Source organism: Indicator indicator (assembly GCF_027791375.1).
Source record: "Indicator indicator isolate 239-I01 chromosome Z unlocalized genomic scaffold, UM_Iind_1.1 iindZ_random_scaffold_80, whole genome shotgun sequence".
NCBI classification, from domain to species: domain Eukaryota; kingdom Metazoa; phylum Chordata; class Aves; order Piciformes; family Indicatoridae; genus Indicator; species Indicator indicator.
Window position 1 is genome coordinate 30,306 of NW_026539146.1, and position 22,011 is coordinate 52,316.

A 22,011-nucleotide genomic window follows, 5' to 3' on the forward strand; every position below is an offset into this window, starting at 1 on the left:
AGATGGCTGCTTTCCTGATTCTCTCTGCTGTAAGCATTAGTGCAGGGTGGCTGTGGGGCAGCCTTGAAGATGGGAAGCAGAAGAAGCCTTAAAGGCCCTTTAACCCCTAGTGAATTTTTGTGAGGCTGAGTCTGAGTACTGTGCTTAGTGCTCCTTAAACCCCCCAGAGAGCAAGTTACTGTAATTGGGTACCTGCTGCCAAAGCTTGCTTCATCATCTACTGGCATCATCATCAGGGCTGGCAGCAACAGTGGTAAGGCAAATGGTAGAAAAGTGTATTTGTAAAGAGGAAAACATAGTTGTTCTAATATAAATACATGTATTCTCACAGTGACATAGCTGCTGATACCACCCAGTATTTAGAACAAATCAGGCCCCAAACTTCAGGAAATTTAAAACAAAATAAATGGAATACTTCTCCATTTGCTTGTGCGGATATACCTGGGATCAGGTATCAAGGGTGATCATGGCTGTTTTAGTTGCCACTGTAAAGGTCAGATTCTTTACTCTCCTGTTGAAAATCAAAATTAATTAGAAGCTTGCATCCATCAGCACAGCTCTCAGGCAGGGCTCTGGGTGTGAAGATGGAGTGTTGCAGAAAGTTCTCTTATGTGCACCTTCTGTTGCCCACAACTGGGAGTCATGCTCTGCCCAGTCTAGTGAATCGTTGATGTCTACAGGAGGTTTTGAAGCTTTGTAGATGCAGAAGAGGAAGAAGGGCCTTTTCCTGATCCGACTTGACCACCTCTTGCAAAGTCTATGGGAGAAGGCAGAGGGCTAGTGTTTAAGACAATGAAAACCTTTCTCGCTGTGTGCCAGCTCTTAGAGCTCAGCACAGAGCTGCAGTCAGACTTGCTGAAGAGAGACAAAGGTCATTTAACCTGGGTTATCCTTCTTTTCTCTGCTGGTTGCTCTGAGAAAGCACCAGGCCAAAATTCAGACCTCAGCAATGTGCTCTTGAAAGACACTGGCTGGGAAAAAAATGCAGCAGAACAGTAAGTATTGTATTCTCACAAGTCATGATACTCTTAGCCTTGCTGGGATGCTTGTGATGTACACAGCGGTCCGTATGTTGCAGGTTTGCTGCATGGGCAGTGATCAAGGAAATCACTACCACAAGACCTCTGTTCATCCAAATGAGCATTGAATGTCATAGCTTTGTCAGTGCCCATTGTTGTGCTGAGGTTTGGGGCCTGCAGGAGGCTGAGGTACATTGATAGGACAAGAGGAAAAGACCTCAAGTTGCACCAGGAGAGGCTTAAGTTAGACATTAGGAAAGATTTTCTCACAAAAAGGGTTGTCAAGTCCTGGAACAGTCAGTCCAGGGCAGTGGTGGAGTCAACATCCCTGAAGGGATTTCAAGGATATCTAGATGTGGTACTGAGGGACATGGTTTAGTGGTGACCTGGCAGTGCCTGATCAATCTAAACAATTCTATGATCCTATAGTATGCTCTTTGAATTTTGTTTTTGCCTTGTTTGAGACTGCACACTACCGATAGGCAGTGTGAAGGCATAGGTGGACCACATACAGAGCTGGCAGTGAAGGCATAGGTGGACCACATACAGAGCTGGTTTGTGACAGCTTAGTGCAACTGATCTTGTTCATGCAGCTCTTTGCTGTCAATGAGTGGAGACTTGTTGATTCTGACTGCTGCTCCTGCCACTCTGTTTTTATTGTAGTGATCAAAGAAAGATGTAATTTTAAAAACACCAGAAAATAGTTACAGTTTGATGAATTAAAACTTTCCACATAACATGAGATAGATTGAACTGCTGTCCTTGGAAGTTGTTTTGTTTGTGTTTTTTCCCTGGGAGTCAAATCTGGGCTAGCTCACTGAATACTCCTCTGCTGGATGCTTTCTGCCTGTGGCACAGTCAGCACTCACTGCTTCACAGCTCCAACTCCTTGCATAGCAGGCTGCCACCAGCTTTCTGCTCCATTTCAAATGGACAAGATCCAAATAATCATAAAATCGTAGAATGGTCTGGGTTGGAAGGGGCCTACAAAGATCACCTAGTCCAACCCCCTCTGCCAGTAAGCAGAGGCATGCTCAGTTATATCAGGTTGCCCAAAGCCCTGCCAAGCCTGGCCAGGCATTTTGCAGCAAGGGTAGAATATATGACATACTTGCTGTGCTGCTGCATCGGCTGACAGGGAGGCTGTCAGGAAGGAGGGTGATGGGGAAATATTCTCACTGCAGGGCAGAGGTGCATGACACAGTGAGGACCAGCAGTTCTTCTGTCCTTTCTTCCTGTTTGCACACAACAGTGCACTTCTCAACATGTTTGTCTGTTGTACTGCCCTGTGGCCATGTGCTCTGAGGTTTGCAAAGGTCCTGATTTTCAAGTTGGGGTTGTTGCAGAAGGACCAGAATCACCCACCTAGGTTTCCTCTGAGACACCAAGCAGTGGCTAGCTGGCTGAGTCAGTTAGCCATGCCAGTACTTGGCAAGATTTAGTTTCCTATGACAGAGTTTAAGGATCTTTGAGTATTAGCCTACTCAAGCTGCTTAGTGATGTGTTGAAGGGTTTGGCTCAAAAATAGTTGCAAAAGGGCAGGAGGGAGAAGGACTCAGGTCAGAGCTGTCATAAGACATCGTTGGAATGAGGAGGTGGTTCCAGCTGCACATGCACTGGGTATATACAAAAGGTCTGGGTAATTCTGTCTCTTGCAGCACATGTGTAGGTGTCTGGTGTGCCCTGGAGGTATCATGAGAAGGAAGACTCCTGCCTTGTGTTTTACACTGCTGTAGGGCAGTGCCTGCCAAAAATGCCTCTTCTGAAATGCCTGTTACTTGGCTCAAACTGGTTTACTGGAAGGACAATGTGGATTTTTTCCTCCTTTAGTATTTCATCTGGGCTTTTAAAGCATTTAGATTTGTTCTTCAATCTTTTCCTCTTTGTCGTTCTCCAGAGTTTCTGTTTTGTGAAGCTCAGCAGAAGTGTAGAGGTGAGGGCTGTCATTTCTGCAAGGAAGATACAGGACAGTGGTGGAGGCTGGAGCAGCACAGGGAGGCAATGAGAAAGCTCATCTCATTTCATCAGTAGCAGAAGCAGATGACTTAGGCATCCAAAGAGCCTCTTGGGAGGAAGGGCCAGCTGCAAGCGGGACTTTCGCTGTGGCTCTGAGGGAACTATTAGAGCATTTGAAGGGATGTAGCAAAGCCAGAGCACTTCATGGTGCGGAGAACAGAGATGAAGTCCAAGTCAGAAGATGGTTGCAGCCCCAGGGTTGCATGAGGGTTGCATGAGGGTTACAGTGTCTGTGGAGCTGTCACAGTCAGTGAAACACTGAGTCTGAAAGGCATTATGTGAAGGATAGATGATGACTGCTTAGGACTGGGTTTGACATGTCCTGTATCTGTCAAGCTGCAGAACTGCTGTGCTTCTTGCTTGTTCCGGTTATTTCCCAATCAGCGCCTGGAAAGGGAGCAGATTTTCCATCCAGAGATGCCGCTCAGAGACAGATATAGAAGTGTGGCTGAAGGGGCTGTTTTGAATTGTGTTGCATAAGAAAGAGCAGCCCAGACAATGCTCTGAGACAGAACAACTGAAGTGCTTTTCTGCCCTTCTTTTCTGTCTGTTGCTGTGCAGGCAGGTGGGGTGACAGAAGAGTGCTGAGGAGAAGAGGTCCAGTTTGTGTTCAGACAAAATATTTTGTGACTGATTTTTGTCAACTTCCAACTTCCTCTTTTATATCTTGCTATTCTGAAGTTAACTTATTAATGTCTGCCACAGAAGAGCTCCTGCTATGGGCCAGCAGCCCACTGTCCTGTGCACCGTTCCAGCATAACAGACAATGTCCCCCATGTGCAGAACGTCTAAGAAGAAGACACAAAAGAGGCTCTTGGGACATACGAAGCTTGCCAGCTGACCAGAGGATACAGTGTGAAAGGTGAATATAATATTTCTGTTTCCTTGCTGACAAAGAACTGAAATACAGAGCTGATATTCTTGATGACTTGTACATGCAGAATTATCTTTTGTTTCAGTTTGTGTGTGGTCTGCTTGCAGCCCACAGTTCTGTCCAGTGTTTGAATGAGTAACAAGAATGGTGGCTGCAGGCTTTCTGTGTCTTGGAAGGCACAATGTTAAAGCATCAAATTGTCTGATTTGATAGAGGAATCAGTTTGGAGTCTGAACGCTCACCTAGCCTTTGTGTCTTCAGAAGAAGGAATGTTTTTAGGTGCAATGATTTAACCATTTCTGTGCCAAACCCTCCTAATGCTACAGTTCTTCAGCAGGACTAAAGATATCCTATCAGCAGCAGAAGGTACCTGCACAAGGAGCAGGTTGGGTGAGTTACCATTTTCATATTATTGATCTAGAGATTTGGAATGGGAGATCCAGGATGAGCCACTTGCTTTACTTATCTCTGGAACCATGTATATTCACAGAGCTCCAGGACTAGCAGACGTCAGTTTTATCAAAGACAAATTTGAATTTGTGTCCCTTGTTTAGAGATTGCTTCTGTGACTGTAAACAGCAGTGTGCAGCAGCTTGCACTGGCCACATAATTTGTTGCTTCTTGACTGTTCTCTATAGAGTGTTGGTGGTTCTGTTAATCCAAAAAGAAATCTGTAATGGGGAGGGAATGCACCATCTCTATGCCTCCCCAGGGCAGCCACAGCTGGCTGTAAATCTCACTGTGATGCTCTGAAGTGTTTGGCCTGCTGAGGGTGAAGGCTATGTACTTGCTCCTGAAAAGTGTCAGTGGAAGAGCATCTCTGGTTTGCATCAGTGTGCAGGTGGTATTACCAAACCTACCGTGCAGAGATCTGAGACTGAAATAGAGAATGGCTTTCAGTGACTAAGTACAGCAGCTTTCTCGTGATGAGAAAAAGGTTACAGGAAATGCTGAGTTATTCTCCGCCATGAGAAGCTACTGCACTATGACCACCAGCCATGGTTACAATCAGGCTGAGGGCTGTTGTTAGTAGAACTGTTGATACCTAGACAGAGGTTCTGAGCAGACATGTAGGTGTCCAGGCCCCTAGCTGTGGTGAGTGCCAGAGCCTGGCACTTCCTATGGAGGGTTGCAGGGACAACACGTGTTAGATGTGAGCAGGTGAACTATCTGCTCACCCTGGTGGGTGAGCTCAAGGAAGAAGTTGTGAGGCTAAGAACTATAAGGGGGTATGGAGAGGAGATAGACTTGGGGAGTCAGAGTCTGCCATCCCTGGGGGAGGGTCAGCAGGTGTGGATGGCACAAGAAGTAGGGGATCCTATGACTTCTTGTCAACTGGAAATAGGAAAAAACCTATGAGATGGGGAGGAATGGAAGCAGGTCCCTCTTCAGTGAGGCAGGAGAGGCAGGCGAGTCCCCTCTCAATCCCCCCAGTCTTCCCAGCTGACCACACGCAACGATATGGGCTCTTGAAACAGAGGTTCAGATGAACAAGGACAGAGATGATTGTCCATGCACACAGCCACCCAGGACATGTCAGCCAGTCCCACAACTTAGGACTAGTGCAAACAAGAAAAAAAGAAAGGTGGTGGTAGTAGGGGATTCCCTTCTCAGGGGAACAGAGGACCCAATTTGCAGGCCAGATCCATTCCATAGGGAGGTCTGCTGGCTGTCTGGGGCACAGGTTAGGGACATTTCTAAGAGGCTCCCTGATCTGGTGCGTCCATCAGACTATTACCTGCTGCTGGTTATGTAGCTTGGGAGTGATGAGACAATGCACAAGAGTACAAAAGCACTTTAGAAAGACTTCAGGGCTTTGGGGAGATTACTTGAGGACTCAGGAGCACAAGTGGTGTCTCCCCAATCCCTCTAGTGACAGGAAGTAATATTGAAGGAAAGAGAAAAATCTATGTGATTAACCATGGACTTAGAGATTGGTGCCACCAAAAGAACTTTGGGGTTTTTGACCATGGGAAAGTTTTCTTGGCACTGGGTCTACTGGTGACAGATGTGACAGATGGAGTTCATCTGACCCATAAGGGGACAAGAATTGCACATGAGTTGGCTGGGCTCATTGACAAGGCTTTAAACTAGTTTTAAAGGGGGACAGGGATCAGGCTGGCCTTGCCACTGAGAACTCTGGGTGTAGTAGCCCAACGCTTGTGGAGCAGTGTGTTGGCATCTTAGGTAACCAGAAGCTCTACTCCACCTCAAGGTTGAAAACTATGTACTCAGCTCCCTCCGTGAAATGTTTATGCACCAGTGCATGCAGCATGGGCAATAAACAGGAGGAGCTGGAGGCCATTGTGCCACAGGGAAACTATGATGTAGCAGCCATCATGGAAAGCTGTTAGGATGATGTATTGGGTTTGGCCAAGCTGGAGTTAATTCTCCAGTGCTGTGTTTTGCAGCAGCAGTTGATAACATAGCAATGTTTTGGCTACTGTTGAATAAGTACCCAGGCTATGTCTTTTCAATGTTTCCCTGCCCCAAGAGTACATTGAGGGATGGGCAGGATCTTGGGAGGGGACATGGCTGAGCTGGCATACCTGGAGTGGCCAAAGAAGTATTCCATGCCATATGACGTCAGCTCAGATATAAGAATGAAGTAAAAGAAGGAAGTGGGGGGGATTGGTCCATGGCGTCTATCCTCCCAAGCAACTATCAAGCTTAGAGAGCCCTACTTCCCGAGACCGACCATCGTCCTGCTGATGGGAAGTAGAGACTAACATCTCTCTCTTGCTTCCGCGCGGTCTATTGCTTTTGACTATTATTGTTATTAAATTCGCTTCTATCTTATTATTAGCTTTGGTCAATTTTTTTTTTTCCTCCCCTCTCCCCCTGTCCATTTAAGAGGGGGAGTGATAGAGCGGCTTTGGTGGGCATCTGGCCTCCAGGCCAGAGCCAAACCACCACAGTCTATTTTGGTGCCGAAACCCGGGAAGAAGAAAAAGAAAATACATATATACATAATATAGCTGTAAACTCTGTAGTTTTTCTATAAGCCTGCTGAAGATACAAGCTTCTGTGCTGGTCACGTGGCTTGTGGATAATATTTGCTTTGTTTTGGAAACATTTCGGTTGTTTGGGAACATGCCGAGGCAGATAATGGCTATGTGTTTGTTTCTCCTACTTGTAGGGCTACTGTTCTGTGGGAGCTATGCTGGAGAGGTTATCATTTCTTTCTCCCCGCCTGAAATGAATATAGAGAATTTTATTATGCAGGCCCCCAAGATTTTGATCCATCCTTACGTGAGCTCTCTAGTACTGCTAATCAACGTCACTGGCATGTTACGGGTTTTGTGGAGTTTGGTTCCATCATGGTATGACAGGAAACAGCCCTTGGGTGGGGATATATTGAAACGTGCCCTGAGGTGGTCGGTCCCTGGGTGGCAGGGAGTGTGGAAGGATTTGGGCAGATTCCTAGGATGGTTATCACCTCCCATAGCCTGGGACTTTACCCCAGAAGAGCTGAGCAATCCCACTAAGCTGACTCACCATCTGATACAAGGGTGCCTTGCCTATCCCAATGAGAACCAACAACTTCTTGCACTCTACTGGGGTCTGGCCTGTGCTTACCGAGCCACAGTTCAGTGCTCTAAGAAAACTGTGGCTGAGGCAGGTACTCAAACATTACCTGAGGATATCATGGTTGAGATGGGGACCCAAATGACAGCCAAAGAGGTTGCCCCAGTAGTGAAAAAGAAACAGTGGACAAGGAGGTCAACAGGTCCCTCTCATCGATTGATAAGGGATGAGGAAGATTATGATCAAGAGGCTGGTCCATCAACTGGCAGATCAGAGGCAGTGAGCGAGATCAAACAAGAAGCAGAAACTACTCGGTCCTTAACCTCGGCAGAGCTGAGAGACTTGCGCAAGGATTACAGCCGCCAACCAGGAGAGCGGATTGCTGCTTGGCTGCTCCGGTGCTGGGACAATGGGGCTGATAGTCAACTGCTAGAAGGGAAAGAGGCCCAACAACTGGGTCCCATTGCCAGAAACAGAGGTATTGAAAAAGGGATGGCAAAGGAGACAGGCATATGTAGCCTCTGGAGACGACTCTTGTTAAGTGTGAGGGCAAGGTACCCATGCAAGGAGGACCTTATGAGCTCTCCAGGGAAATGGAACACTGCAGATGAAGGCATCCAGTACCTAAGAGAATTAGCGGTGCTGGAAGTTATCTATGGTGACTTAGATGATCAAAGTGTCTCCACAGATCCAGAGGATGTCCCATGCACGCAGGCCATGTGGAGGAAAGTGATCCAAGGTGCTCCAGCATTGTACTCAAGCAGCCTAGCGTTGATGTACTATCTAGATGAGGACACACGGCCTGTGGAGGTAGTGTCAGCCTGGTTCCAGAATTTTGAAGATAACCTCTGCACCAACTCATTCCCACGAACCAGTGCCTCACCTATTAGGTGTACCCCAAGAAACCAGTCCCCTTCTGCCCCAGTTGGAGGGAAGGGGAGACCCAGGCGCACGCCACGTGGAGTACTCTGGTTCTTCCTGCGTGACCAGGGAGAGGACATGAGGAAGTGGGATGGTGAACCCACTTATAAACTGGAAACTCGTGTTTGTGAACTAAGAGGGAAGACGGTGGTTAAAAAGGGATCATCTAAGAAGGCAGCAAAGGTATCTGCTGTAGAAAGCCAGGAGAGCAATCAACGATCTTCCAGGAGGAAAAGAACTGAGGTTACACCCCTTGATCCTGATGAGGGGACCTCTGGCCACGTACCACCTGGATCAGACATTGAATATTCTGATGAAGACCAAGAGTAGAGGGTCCCTGCCTTTGGCCAGGAGAAGGAAAGGGATGACAGAGTATATTGGACTGTGTGGATTCGATGGCCTGGCACATCAAAGCCACAGAAATACAAGGCATTGGTAGACACGGGGGCACAATGCACGCTGATGCCATCTAGGCACAAAGGTGCTGAATCCATTTGGATTTCTGGAGTGACGGGAGGCTGCCAGGAGCTGTCTGTATTAGAAGCTGATGTGAGTCTAACAGGGAGCAAGTGGGAGAAACATCCCATTGTGACTGGCCCAGAGGCCCCTTGTATTCTTGGTATAGATTACCTCAAGAGGGGGTACTTCAAGGACCCAAAGGGTTATCGATGGGCTTTTGGTGTGGCCACAGTGAACACAGAGAAAATCAGACAGCTCTCTACCCTACCTGGCCTTTCAGAAAATCCTTTTGTTGTGGGATTGCTTCGGATTGAAGAACAACAGGTGCCAATTGCTACCAGAACAGTGCACCGGAGGCAGTATCGCACAAACCGAGATTCCCTGGCTCCCATTCATGAACTGATCCACCAGCTGGAGATCCAGGGAGTGATCAGTAAAACACATTCACCTTTCAACAGTCCCATTTGGCCAGTGCGGAAGTCTGATGGAGGGTGGAGATTAACGGTTGACTATCGTGGCCTGAATGAAGTGACGCCACCACTGAGTGCTGCTGTACCAGACATGCTAGAGCTCCAGTATGAGCTGGAGTCGAAGGCAACCAAATGGTACGCTACCATCGATATCGCCAATGCCTTCTTCTCAATTCCATTGGCAGCAGAGTGCAGGCCCCAATTTGCCTTCACCTGGAGGGGTGTACAATACACCTGGAATCGATTGCCCCAGGGGTGGAAACATAGCTCCACCATTTGTCATGGACTGATCCACAGTGAACTGGAAAAAGGTGATGCCCCTGAACATCTACAATATATTGATGACATCATTGTATGGGGTGACGAGGCAAAAGAAGTGTTTGAAAAGGGAGAAAAAATTATTCAGATACTTCTGAAGGCTGGATTTGCTATAAAGAAGAGCAAGGTCAAAGGACCTGCACAAGAAATTCAGTTCCTGGGAATAAAATGGCAGGATGGACGCCGTCATGTACCTATGGACGTGGTCAACAAGATAGCAACCATGTCTCCACCATCCAACAAGAAAGAGACACAGTCTTTCCTAGGCCTTGTGGGGTTCTGGAAAATGCATGTCCCAGGATATAGTCAGCTTGTGAGCCCTCTCTATCGAGTAACTCGGAAGAAAAATCAATTTGAATGGGGCAGTGAGCAACAACAAGCCTTTGAACAAATCAAGCAAGAGATAGCTCGTGCAGTGGCACTTGGGCCCATCCGCACAGGACCATCGGTGCAAAATATCCTTTACACCGCGGCCGGGAAACATGGTCATACTTGGAGCCTCTGGCAGAAGACAGCAGGTGAAACCCGAGGTCGGCCATTGGGATTTTGGAGTAGAGGATATCGAGGATCAGAAGCCCACTATACACCAACTGAGAAGGAGATTCTAGCAGCCTATGAAGGAGTTCGAGCTGCTTCAGAAGTAGTGGGTACAGAAGCACCTCTCCTCTTAGCACCCAGGTTACCTGTGCTGCACTGGATGTTCAGAGGGAACGTCCCTTCTACGCATCATGTGACTAGTGCTACATGGAGTAAGTGGGTAGCACTGATTACGCAGCGAGCTCGACTAGGGAAACCCAACCACCCAGGAATTCTGGAAGAGATTATGGACTGGCCAGAAGGCAGAGACTTCGGAGCATCACCTGAGGAGGTGGCTCGTGCCCAGGAGGCACCACCATACAACAAGTTACCCGAAGATGAAAGGCCTTACGCTCTGTTTACTGATGGATCCTGTCGTGTGGTAGGAAACCATCGAAAGTGGAAGGCTGCTGTATGGAGTCCTACACGACAAGTTGTTGAAGCTGCTGAAGGAGAAGGTGAATCGAGTCAGTATGCAGAAGTGAAAGCCATCCAACTGGCTCTAGAGATTGCCGAGAGAGAGAAATGGCCAATACTTTATCTTTACACAGATTCTTGGATGGTGGCTAATGCCTTGTGGGGATGGTTACAACAGTGGAAGAAGACCAACTGGCAACGCAGGGGCAAGCCTATTTGGGCTGCTCCATTGTGGCAGGATATTGCCACTCGAATAGAGAACATGACTCTGAAGGTACGCCATGTTGATGCTCATGTACCTAGGAGCCGTGCTAATGAAGAACATCAAAACAATGAGCATGTAGACAAGGCTGCCAGAATCGATGTAGCCCAAGTGGATCTGGACTGGGAACGTAAAGGTGAACTGTTTGTAGCTCGATGGGCCCATGAAACATCGGGACATCTAGGAAGAGATGCTACGTACAGATGGGCTCGAGACCGAGGGGTGGACTTGACCATGGAAGCCATCACGCAGGTCACACATGACTGTGAAACCTGTGCTGCCATCAAGAGAGCCACCAGAGCTAAGTCTCCCTGGAACAGAGGGCGGTGGCTGGGTTTTCGCTACGGTGAGGCCTGGCAGATTGACTATATCGGACCACTGCCACGAACACGCCAGGGCAAGCGCTACATCCTCACCATGGTAGAAGCAACTACAGGCTGGCTGGAAACATATCCTGTAAACCATGCCACTGCCCGGAACACCATCTTAGGCCTTGAAAGGCAAATCCTGTGGCAACATGGTACACCTGAGCGAATTGAATCTGACAATGGGACTCATTTCAGGAACAACGCCATCAGTTCCTGGGCCAGAAAACATGGCATTGAATGGGTGTATCACATTCCCTACCACCCACAAGCCTCTGGGAAGATTGAAAGATATGACGGACTGTTAAAGACTATGTTGAAGGCATTGGGTAATGGGGCATGGAGGCACTGGGAGGCAAATTTAGCAGAAGCTACTTGGCTGGTTAATTCCCGAGGATCTGTTAACCGTCCTGGCTCTGCCCAAACAGAACCTCTCTAGGGGTGGAATGTGGCAGTTTAGGCTGGGTGCCCCCTGCCACTGCCACATGAGATACACCTCTGGTGTCCTGGGTGCCCACCCACAGGGGTGGACACAGGAAATGACGTATTTCTACCCATAAATCCTGCACCCTATAAGGCCATCTGCAAAGTCATTCTCTTCCTCTTTCTTCCCTCTCTGCTCCCACGGGAGATGTCCTCTCTTATCGGGTAATGCCGGGGGAGTATCCTCAAGGCCTCTTAGGCCTGTCTAGGCCTAATGCCAGGAGGAGAATGGAGGGGGGGGCAGTCTCAGACCTGGCCAGCCTGAGACTTGCCTAGCAGCGGGAGGGGGAAGAAAGAGCCCTGGGGGGTTTGGGTTTACCCTCAGGTGGGAAGAAGGGAAGGATTGGGAAGCTTTTGGGAATTCTGTGAGGGGTTCTGTACGCTTTGGGATACTCTTTGTCACTATGCTTTGTGGTTTGTAGTTCTCTGTAGCTTCACCAATTGCTTTTCCATTTAAACTTTCCATCACTCTCCAATCCGTTTGTGTGAGTCTCATTCTTTTGTCCCTTTCGGGGCAAGAGACGATCTGTCTGGCCCCAAACCAGCACAGATGACTCCCATAACTAGAGTACTGCAATTGATGAGTACCAACTTTTCAGAAGGGATAGCCAAGGAAAAAGAGGTGGTAGAGTAGCCCTCTATGTTAGGGAAACATGTGAAACTATGCAAATTAATGAAGGGGTTTAGTTCTTATGAGTAAGAATCAGGAGTAAGGCCAGCAAGAGTGATTTTGTGGTGGGAATCAGTTATAGACCACCCAACCAGGGTGAAGAGGTAGATGAAAATTTTTATAAGCAGTTGAGAGGAGGTTCACGATTGCTTCCCCTTGTTCTTGTGGGTGACTTCAGCTTCCCAGGTATCTGCTGGGAATACAATACAGCAGGGAGACAACAGTCCTGGAGGTTCTTGGAGTGTGTGGAGGATAACTTCCTGACACAACTAGTGAGGGAGCCAATCAGGGAAGATGCCCTCCTGGATCTGCTTCTTGTGAACAGGGAAGAACTTGTGGGGGAAGTAGAGGCTGGAGAGCATCTAGGGCTCAGCGATCACGAGATGGTTGAGTTCTCTATCCTTGGGGAAACAAGGTGAGGGCTTAGTAAAACTGCCACCTTGAACTTCCATAGGGCAAACATTGGCCTGTTCAGGAGACTGATGGCCTTTGAGAGGCCACCCTGAGGGATATAGGAGAAGGATGTAGGAAGGCTGGGCATACTTTAAGAGGGAAGTCTTAAAGGCACAGAAGCAGGCTGTCCCCATGTGCTGAAAAATGAGTCAGCAGGGAAGGCATCCGGCCTGGCTGAATAGGGGCATTTAGCTGGACCTCAAGAACAAAAGTAGAGTCTATGGCCTTTGGAAGAGGGGACAGGTCTCTCATGAGGACCATAAAGATGTAGCAAAGCTGTGCAGGGAGAAAATTAGGAGAGCCAAAGCACAGTTAGAGCTCAACCTAGCTACAGCCATTAAGGATAATAAAAAATGTTGCTATAAATTCATTAACAACAAAAGAGGGAATAGGGAAAATCTCCATCCTTTGTTGGATACAGAGGGGAATATAGTGACTAAGGGTGAGGAGAAGGCTGAGGTGCTCAATGCCTACTTCACCTCAGTCTTTAGCACTGGAACTAGCAGTTCCCTGGACACCCAGCCTCATGTACTGCAAGTCAGGGAGAGGAATCAGAATGAGGTTATCACAATAAATGAGGCGGTGGTCACTGACGTGCTACGCCACTTAGACACACACAAGTCTGTGGGGCTGGATGGGCTACACCCAAGGGTGCTGAGGGAGTTGGCAGATGCACTCGCCAAGCCATTATCCATTATTTACCTGAAGTTCTGGATACCTAGGGAGGTCCTAGTGGACTGGAGGGTAGCAAATGTAACACCCATCTGCAAGACAGGAAGAAAGGAGGATCCAGGAAACTACAGACGTGTCAGTCTGACCTCAGTACCAGAGAAAGTTATGGAACAGATCATCCCAAGTGCTATTACACACCATACAGAGAACAACCAGGGGATCAGGTCCAGTCAGCATGGGTTTATGAAGAGCAGGTCCTGCCTGACCAACAGGATCTCCTTCTATGACAGGATGGCTTGACTGTTGGATGAGGGAAAGGTTGTGGATATTGTCTACCTAGACTTCCAAAAAGCCTTTGATACTGTTTCCCACAGAATTCTTGTGGACGAACTGACTGCTCATGCTTGGATGAGTACACACTCTGCTGGATAAAGCACTGGCTGGGCGAACAGGCCCAAAGAGTGGTGGTCAATGGAGTTAAATCCAGTTGGCGGCCAGTCACAAGTGGTGTTCCTCAGGGCTCAGTGTTGGGACCACTTCTGTTTAACATCTTTATTGATGATCTTGATGAAGACATAGACTGTGTCATCAGTAAGTTTGCAGATGACACCAAGTTAGGTGGGAGTGTTGATCTGCACGAGGGTAGGGATGCTCTACAGAGGGACTTGGATAGATTGGATCGATGGGTCAATGTTAACGGGAGGAGCTTCAACAAGGCCAAATGCCAGGTCTTGCACTTGGGTCACAACAACCACAAGCAATGCTACAGGCTTGGGAAAGTGTGGCTAGAGAGCTATCTGGCTGAAAGGGACCTGGGGGTTCTAATCAACAAGCAGCTGAATATGAGCAAGCAGTGTGCCCAGGTGGCTAAGAAAGCAAATGGCATCCTGGCTTGTATCAAAAATGCTGTGTCCAGCAGGAATAGGGAGGTGATTGTCCCCTTGGACTCAGCTCCGGTGAGGCCACACCTCGAGTATTGTGTCCAGTTTTGGGCACCTCAATACAGGAGAGGTGCTGGAGCAAGTGCAGAGGAGGGCAACAAAGCTGGTGAAGGGCCTGGAAAATAAGTCTTACGAAGAGCGACTGAAGGAGCTGGGGCTGTTTAATTTAGTAAAGGGGAGGCTCAGGGGAGACCTCATTGCTCTCTACAACTACCCAAAAAGATGTTGTGGAGAGGCTGGTGCTGGTCTCTTTTCACAGGTAATTAGTGATAGGACAAGCTGCAACTGGGTAGGTTTAGACCGGACATTAGGAAAAAAATTTTCCTGGAAAGAGTGGTCAGACATTGGAATGTGCTGCCCAGGGGGGTGGTTGAGTCACCACCCCTGGATGTGTTTAAAGGTTGTTTAGAAGTGGTGCTTGGGAATATGGTTTAGGGGTGAACTTTGTAGAGTAGGGTTTTCAGTTGGACTTGGTGATCCTTAGAGTCTCTTCCAACCTGAATGTTTCTGTGATTCTGTGACTAACCCCAAAAAACCCAAGCCATGGGAGACTAGATGGGCAGGAAGAGTCACGGTAAGCCTTAGAAGTGTTACCAACCTCTGCTGAAGCCTGTGGTCTTCCCAGGGTGCCAGCATGTCTTAAAAGAGTTGTGACTCAGTGTTGGTAACTATGAACAGCATATGGAAGATTTCCTCTCTTTTATCATTCTGTGTTCCTGTGACTTCTGAAACTTTCAGGTAAATGGAAGATTTGGAAGCTAACTTAATCCAGACACGCAAAGCATGCAGAATAGAGCAAATGGTGGCGAAATGGCTCCATCGCTCTCGGGACGGTGCCTCCAGGTAAACATGGTCTTGGTGAAAGGGATACCTGAGTATTAGAGACAGCACAACCTGGTTCCAAACAAGCAGAGGTTGCAGATCTTGCTTATTGTTTCATTTGTTCTTCGGAAATATGCATGCAGTAATCCCTAGGAAAAACAATGTATTTTTAAGCATCCCTCTTGGTTTCCAGGGACTGATGTGCCTGCTTTTACTCCTCTTGGTTTTGTGACTTACCTGCTCACATACAATACTGCTCCATGCAGAATTGTGTTTCTTGAAGATGAGGTGTGCTTCCCTTTATGTCTTGCCATTGGCCCATTGGCAAGATTGGGTTGCATTTACACGGGATCCTAGCCCATAGCTGCTTTGCTTTCCTAAAGTGTGTGAATCAAAATTAAGCAGTTCTGGCAGTGGCAGAGAGTTGTAAATTGTCTCACTGCCTTGCTGGGTAAAGATGTTGCTGTGATTTGTGGAGGTCAGGGCTTGCAGTGGGACACACCTGGAGTTTTCCTCCATGTGACTGCTGAGCTGAGGTGGCTAAAAGTCGTGGTCACAAACAACTGGTGCCACTGGTGTGATGTCTTCATCTTTTGTGGAACCTGGGGAATGACTGCTGGCGTGCACAGTGCAGAGCCACCCATGGGTACCAGAGGTGTGCTGTTCTCTCAGTGTAGTGGTGCAGCCCACTGAAAGTGTGGGTGCATGAATGTGTGCCAATATGTGTCTCTTAGAGTATCTCCTGGTTGTATCTTAACTCATCGCTGGCTTCTCGTCTCACAGGGGCAGAGTGTCTATGACAGACAGCACCAGTGATGGCAGTAGCCAGCCTGCCAGCCGTGTCAAACTTACTGTTACAGTGTACAAAGATTTGGTCCTTGGTCACTATGGCTTTGAGATTTGTCCAAGCCTTCCTCTTACAGTTGCGTCTGTTGTGGCAGGTAAGCACTATCACAGGCGCAAGAAGCCTGAACTGTCCCAGGACACCTGCCAAGTATTTATTAGTTTGTCAAGTACCTTTGGTTGGCATCTGATCTTTGAATACTGAGGGCAAACCCTGTGAGCCTGTGGCATGCAGTGAGCTTGGACATCTTTGTGGTTCTGATGGCCTGAAAGAAATCTAAGCTGATAGCAGCTTCACCACTAGTCTTTTGCCTGTGCTCAGACACGGCTTACCTCAGGGACACAAAAAGCCACTTCAAAGCAAAGTTCTTTCTGATGGTCTATCTGAAATGCAAAGAATGAATTTGATCCAGTCTTAGAACTCTTATTCTGCAGATTTGTCACTGAAAATGTTCTCTAGGCTTACAGCCCTGTAACCTGGAGAGAATCACTACTGTTTAGAGGCAGCCCTGGTGACATTCTGCCTAAGTCAGGCAGGTCATCTCTTCCAGTTATAAAAGGGATGGTTTTTGAGTGAAATTTTCTCTTGATGTCCCTTCGCAGGTGAAATGTGGATAAATTAGTTGAGAGTCTTGGGGTCTAAAAAGTGGGGAAGGAGGTTTTCTGTTGTGCTTCTCTTTGTTCAAAATCAGAAAAAGTCAATGTTTTATTGAAATTAAGGCACAAGGAAGTCCTGCCTATTACTGTGGGAGTCCATGGCTAAAAGCCCTGTGATTAATTACAAATTATTGTCTCTTTATTTTGTCATTTCTGTATGCTGCCTCATGCCAGGGTCTCCTGAGAGCACCTGGTGGGTGCTGGGTGGGTGTGTGTCCAAACCTGTCTGGCAGAGGAGTTCAGCAGTGTGCCTTGGCCAGCAGACTGCCCTGGTGGTGCCAGGAATTGCATGCCACTCATCCTTCCCAGACCACAGGTCCACCTGTTCCTTAGTCTCTTGGATTCTGCAGCTGCCACCCTCCTGGAAAGCTCAGAAACCATCTTTTCCCCTTGTTGTGGGTCCTGCTAGTGGACATCATGGTTAAGAAGATCTCTATGCTCTCCCAGCTTGCAGAGGGCAGTCCAGCCTGCACCAGGACTGTGGCAGCACCTTGTCCTGGATGCTGGTGTAGTGGGAGTGCTGAATCCTGGCCTACCTGACCAGCTGGTGGGATGTCACCCACAGGGTCAGGTCTGGGTGCAGGCCCCACAGGGAGAGAGTGCAGTGCTGTGGCAGCTGCCTCGGCGGCCCAGGGCTTCCAGACAGCTAAGGGGCAGTCCTGGAGAGCCTGTGAGCCCTCCTGCTGTGCCTGGGCAGGTAGTGTCTGAGGACTGTGAGTTGGCTGTGCAAGGGAAAGACATGCAAGAGTGATCTTCTGTGGGACAGGGACAGCTTGGGGGGCCAGAGGACAGCCCGTGGGAGGCAGCATGGACACAGGCAGTATTTGTGGCACCAGCTGGCATCAGGGCCCAAACAACCTTTGGTCCCTTTTTGTTTTGCCAGCCAGAGGCGGTTGCTGAGGCAAGTGCCAGGTGGGAGGAGGAGCTCACAGTGAGTATCCACCCTGGGGCAGTGCTGTGACTGATGGTGTGCTGGTCACCCACAGGGAGCACTGCTGAAGGGAAGCTGCAGCCTGGTGACCAGCTTCTCCTGATAAACTCCACAGCGGTGGATGATGTGCCTATTGAACGAGCAGCTGACATCATCAGGTGCGGTACTCATGGCCTGCAGGGACAAGGTGGCAGAGGGATGAGAGGAGAGGTGTGGGCACCAGATTGCAAAGGTACATGTCTCTAGGGACCTGGCTGCCTCCCAGGTCTTGTGCTGGGTGGATCCTACTCACAGGGACAAGACTGCCCTGTGGCTGAGTGGCACAGCAGCCTAGCAGAGGGGGGGCCCTGCTTTCCTCTACCATGTCAGTGCTTTGTGGGCTGTACCCTGCCTTGCTGAGACCCTTGCAAGGGGGTGTCAAGGGGCCGCAGGCCTTGATGATGCCATCTGCTACAACACTGGGAAGGAGGGTGCAGGCGGCTGATGACCTTGGCTGACTGCATGTCTCTGTTACAGGGAGGCCGGTGACAAGCTCCTCCTAACCATCCTGCGCTGCACGTTGGTAAATGGTCTTTCTTCAGCACTCTTGGTACTCCTGGTAATACTGCCCCAGATGGGAGGCCAGGGATGGTGAGGTGGTTGGCATGCACGACACAAGGGCCTGATCAAAGCCACAAGGGAGCTGTGAGGGTCGTCTTCTTTCACGTGTGCTCTTTGTGGAGATTTGGGGGAGAATCAGTGGTAACTCCTCACAGCTCCCTGGGTGCAGAGCCAGGGAGACTTGCAGAGCCTGGCTGACAGAAAGGCTCCCTCAGTGGCTGGAGCCCATGTGAGCTTTACAGGGGCCATGAGATCACAACAATTGGGATGCAGGTAGGACTCCTCAGGAGGCTGTGGCCACCAAGAACAGCCTGGAGTGCTCCTCATGTGCTGGGGTTGTCTGGGCTGTGGGGACTCCCTGAACACCAAAAGGAAGTGCTAAGGAGCAGGCCTCAGCATCCACCGTCAGTGTTCCTTGGAAGTCCCTGACGCTTTCCTTTCTGAGTGCTGGAAAAGTGGGTCCTTTTTTATGCAGACTGTCTGGTTAAGGGCTGGGACCTGAGTGTGTATCCTACTTTGAGAAACGAAGCAAAGTTTTACTATGGTGCTGATTGCTCATTCCTGTAGCATAAAATTCCCCAGAAGGCACGTGTTTATCCACACAGATTTCAGTGTGTGTGAAAGCTGAGCTGCAAAGCAAGGACAAAATTGGGTCTGTGTGATTTTTGGCTTCTTGCGATGTATGAATGTGGCCTGTAATAAATGAACTAAACAAAAGTGTCTTTTAAAGTTTTATTAAGAATAAGGACAAAGAAAGAAAACAGCATGCTGGGCTGAGAAAAAGGGACAAAAAACAGCAAAGCAATAGTTTTTCTCTCCTTCTTATATAGCTATCTCATTTACATAAACAGACTTATATTAAATAGAAGGCAGGACATGATAATGAGCCCCCAGAATGTTCTGAAGTGCTCAGGAGAAAAAAAAAAAAAGGGATCAGAGAGTAAAAGCATCTTTCTCACAGAACGCTGCAGAACTCCCACATACTTATCTGACACACACATTCCAAGGCAGAGCCAAGCAAGGCCACCTTTATCTTTGATTTGTCTAATAAGAGGTCAAATTGAGCCCCTTGAAAACGATCTTCCAAATTAAATTCACTGAACTTAACTCTTTACTTGACACAAATCACATATTCCTCCATGAATATTGTAAAAATATTCACAACAACTCCCCTATTTCTCTTTAAGCCATAATTGATTTGTGTCATGATTTCTAAGTTTTCAAAACTACCTGTCATCTACCTTTTACCTAGAGGACCTATCAATTCTAGGACAATAATTACAAATTACTAAGGCTTATACAGATCAGTGTTACAATTATTCTAAGAAGCATTACAAACAATACCTATTCATAAAGCAAATCTGAGGCTAATCTATTTTGAGTAAGTATTTTCAAAAGACCATCAATCTTTATTTATCTATGTCTACCTAATTTACTTATACCTAGGAATATGTTAGATGATATCTTTGATTTTGGCTGGACTCCTTATACAAAACAGGGTTAGGATCAAAGTTCCACCGGTATGTCAATTCTGCCTCCTTAGCCTACTGGGTTGCAGCCAGCAGCTAGGTATGATGTCTTCTCGGCAGCAATTGCATTCTTCAGGAACAGACTCCTTAACCCACTTTAAGATTTTAGTAGGAGTCACTTTTCTACTTCCTCAGTTAGCTTCTTTATCGTTTCTCAAAGTGCTTTTATTTTTATTCCTCTTTTTACTTTTTTACTAATTCCCTCAATTGCTCCTAGTATTCCTTAACTAAAATTTCCCTATTATGTTATAACATTATAAAATTATAAAACATTGTGAAATTATAAAATTACAAAATTATAAAACACCGTAAAATTATAACAGATACAATACCATCTCTTACAACATCTAAAAACATTTGCAAACTCTAGGATGCTTTATATGAAATAGGGGTGCAAGAAATCCACAGTGTTCTCTCGCAACGCAGATTCAATATCGGAGGGTAGGTTGAGTCTGTCTCATGAGCTCCAGAGCTCCTGGATGAAGGTGTTACATTTATTCAGGTACTTATCTGGTCTGTCAGCACTAACCACAGTCCTGGAGATACTTTAAATCACCTGTTTAGTGCTGGCACCAGCTTCACTTTCTTTGTAGAATCACTTTAGTCTCTCCAGGCTCAGAGGTTACTCTCCATTCTCGAATTGGTCCTTTCACTTGTGAGACATACGTCCACCCTTTCTCCGCAGTTCGAATGGCAGCATCTGTTGTCAATAGCAGGAAACGGTCCCTCCCAAGGGGGAATCTGATTAATTTCATAATTTGTTCTAATGTGAGGGGTATAGAGGTCCAAGGCCAGCGGGATAGGCCTATAGGCCCTCCACAAACATAAGAGTTACCTAAATTAAAAGCCTCACTTGTAAATTTTGTCCACAAAATAAACTTATTACCCCAAAGGGGTTATGTGGATAAAGAAAAGAAGGTAACTTCCCTCTCTCTACACAAAAAGGCTGGCAATAGCACCGAGAAGCATGACTCACACGACCTACGCATTTTTCTATGGCTGCTTCTGTAGCCGTTTCTGAATCTGCAGTCTGCATTCAGAGGATGGTAAAAGCACTGGTTAAACACATCTTACTGAGACCCAGCATAGTCCAGAACCTGTTGAGACACAAACATATCCTCTACCCCAGCTTATTAATTCACAGAAATCAGACCATTGACCTGTTTGTAGGCTTCAAACTTTTACTTTGGCACTTGAAGGTGCGGCATCGGTGGTGGTCAGGGAATTAGAATGGTGTATCATTAGGATCTCTTGAAAATTGTCAGAGAAATGCAAAAAGACTTTTTAAAACAGTAAATAGTTATCTGATATGATACTCCAGCAATAAAAGGCTCGCTACCAATGGCGAATGATATCTTTGGCGGTTCCTCCTGTATGAACAGTAGCAATGATGACTAAGGAAAATGTATTAATAGTTACATGAGCAAACTTTTAAGCTGCCACATTCAGTAATATGCCAGACCTGAAAAGCTCACAACCTCTCCAGAGCTGGTCTCATAATAATGAGTGATGTGATATTATTGTTGAACCTTCCAGTGAGTCAACATATAAATCCACACATGAACATATTTCCTAATTACACAATATTAAAGCATTGAGATATTTAGCCCGCAAATAGGAGGTTTTCTTGGGGAGGACACTCGTGAGATCTGCTTCAGATTCGCGGACATTGCCGTTTGTCCCATCCTTTGAGTCTGGCATCAGGAATAAAATCCTTATCTTAACAACCTTTATAAACACAAAGATCAAAGCAACATTTTATAACTTTTCTAAAATAAGCTCTTAAATCCTGTCAAAAAGGCATCCTAAAAACTTAAAGAACTATGTGAAAATTAAACTATCAAAGTAATGTACAGGAAAAGTGCAAAAAGAGGGTATATCACATAAAGCGCGCTTCTCAAAATGAAAATTTCTTTACAGAGCTGCTCTTTTTAAAAAAAAAAAATTTAAAATTGCTGGCACACTCGGAAAAAAAAAGGTTCGAATCCCCAAAAAAACCCTTAACCTACAAACTTATAAACCAATTTACACTTACTTATTAATCATTATTGTTAGTGCAAAAATGCAATGACTACAGATATCAAAAGAGTAAGTGTCCAGAACTTCATACAATCAAAAATAATACCAAAACCACAATCCATATCAAGTTTACTTTCACAAAATGCTAAAATACCTTTTTCTTCAA

The 22,011-nt window shown here is 47.0% G+C and overlaps 1 protein-coding gene across 1 annotated transcript in view; it reads left to right on the forward strand.

Moving 5' to 3' along the window:
• Nucleotides 1-15,186: 15,186 nt before the first annotated feature.
• Nucleotides 15,187-22,011, forward strand: part of FRMPD1 (FERM and PDZ domain containing 1) — a 32,492-nt gene continuing 25,667 nt past the window's right edge. The window contains exons 1-4 of the mRNA XM_054398346.1: nucleotides 15,187-15,287; nucleotides 16,050-16,207; nucleotides 17,753-17,855; nucleotides 18,214-18,259. Coding sequence (XP_054254321.1) covers nucleotides 15,187-15,287; nucleotides 16,050-16,207; nucleotides 17,753-17,855; nucleotides 18,214-18,259 — 408 coding nt within the window. The remainder of the gene's footprint in view (nucleotides 15,288-16,049; nucleotides 16,208-17,752; nucleotides 17,856-18,213; nucleotides 18,260-22,011) is intronic.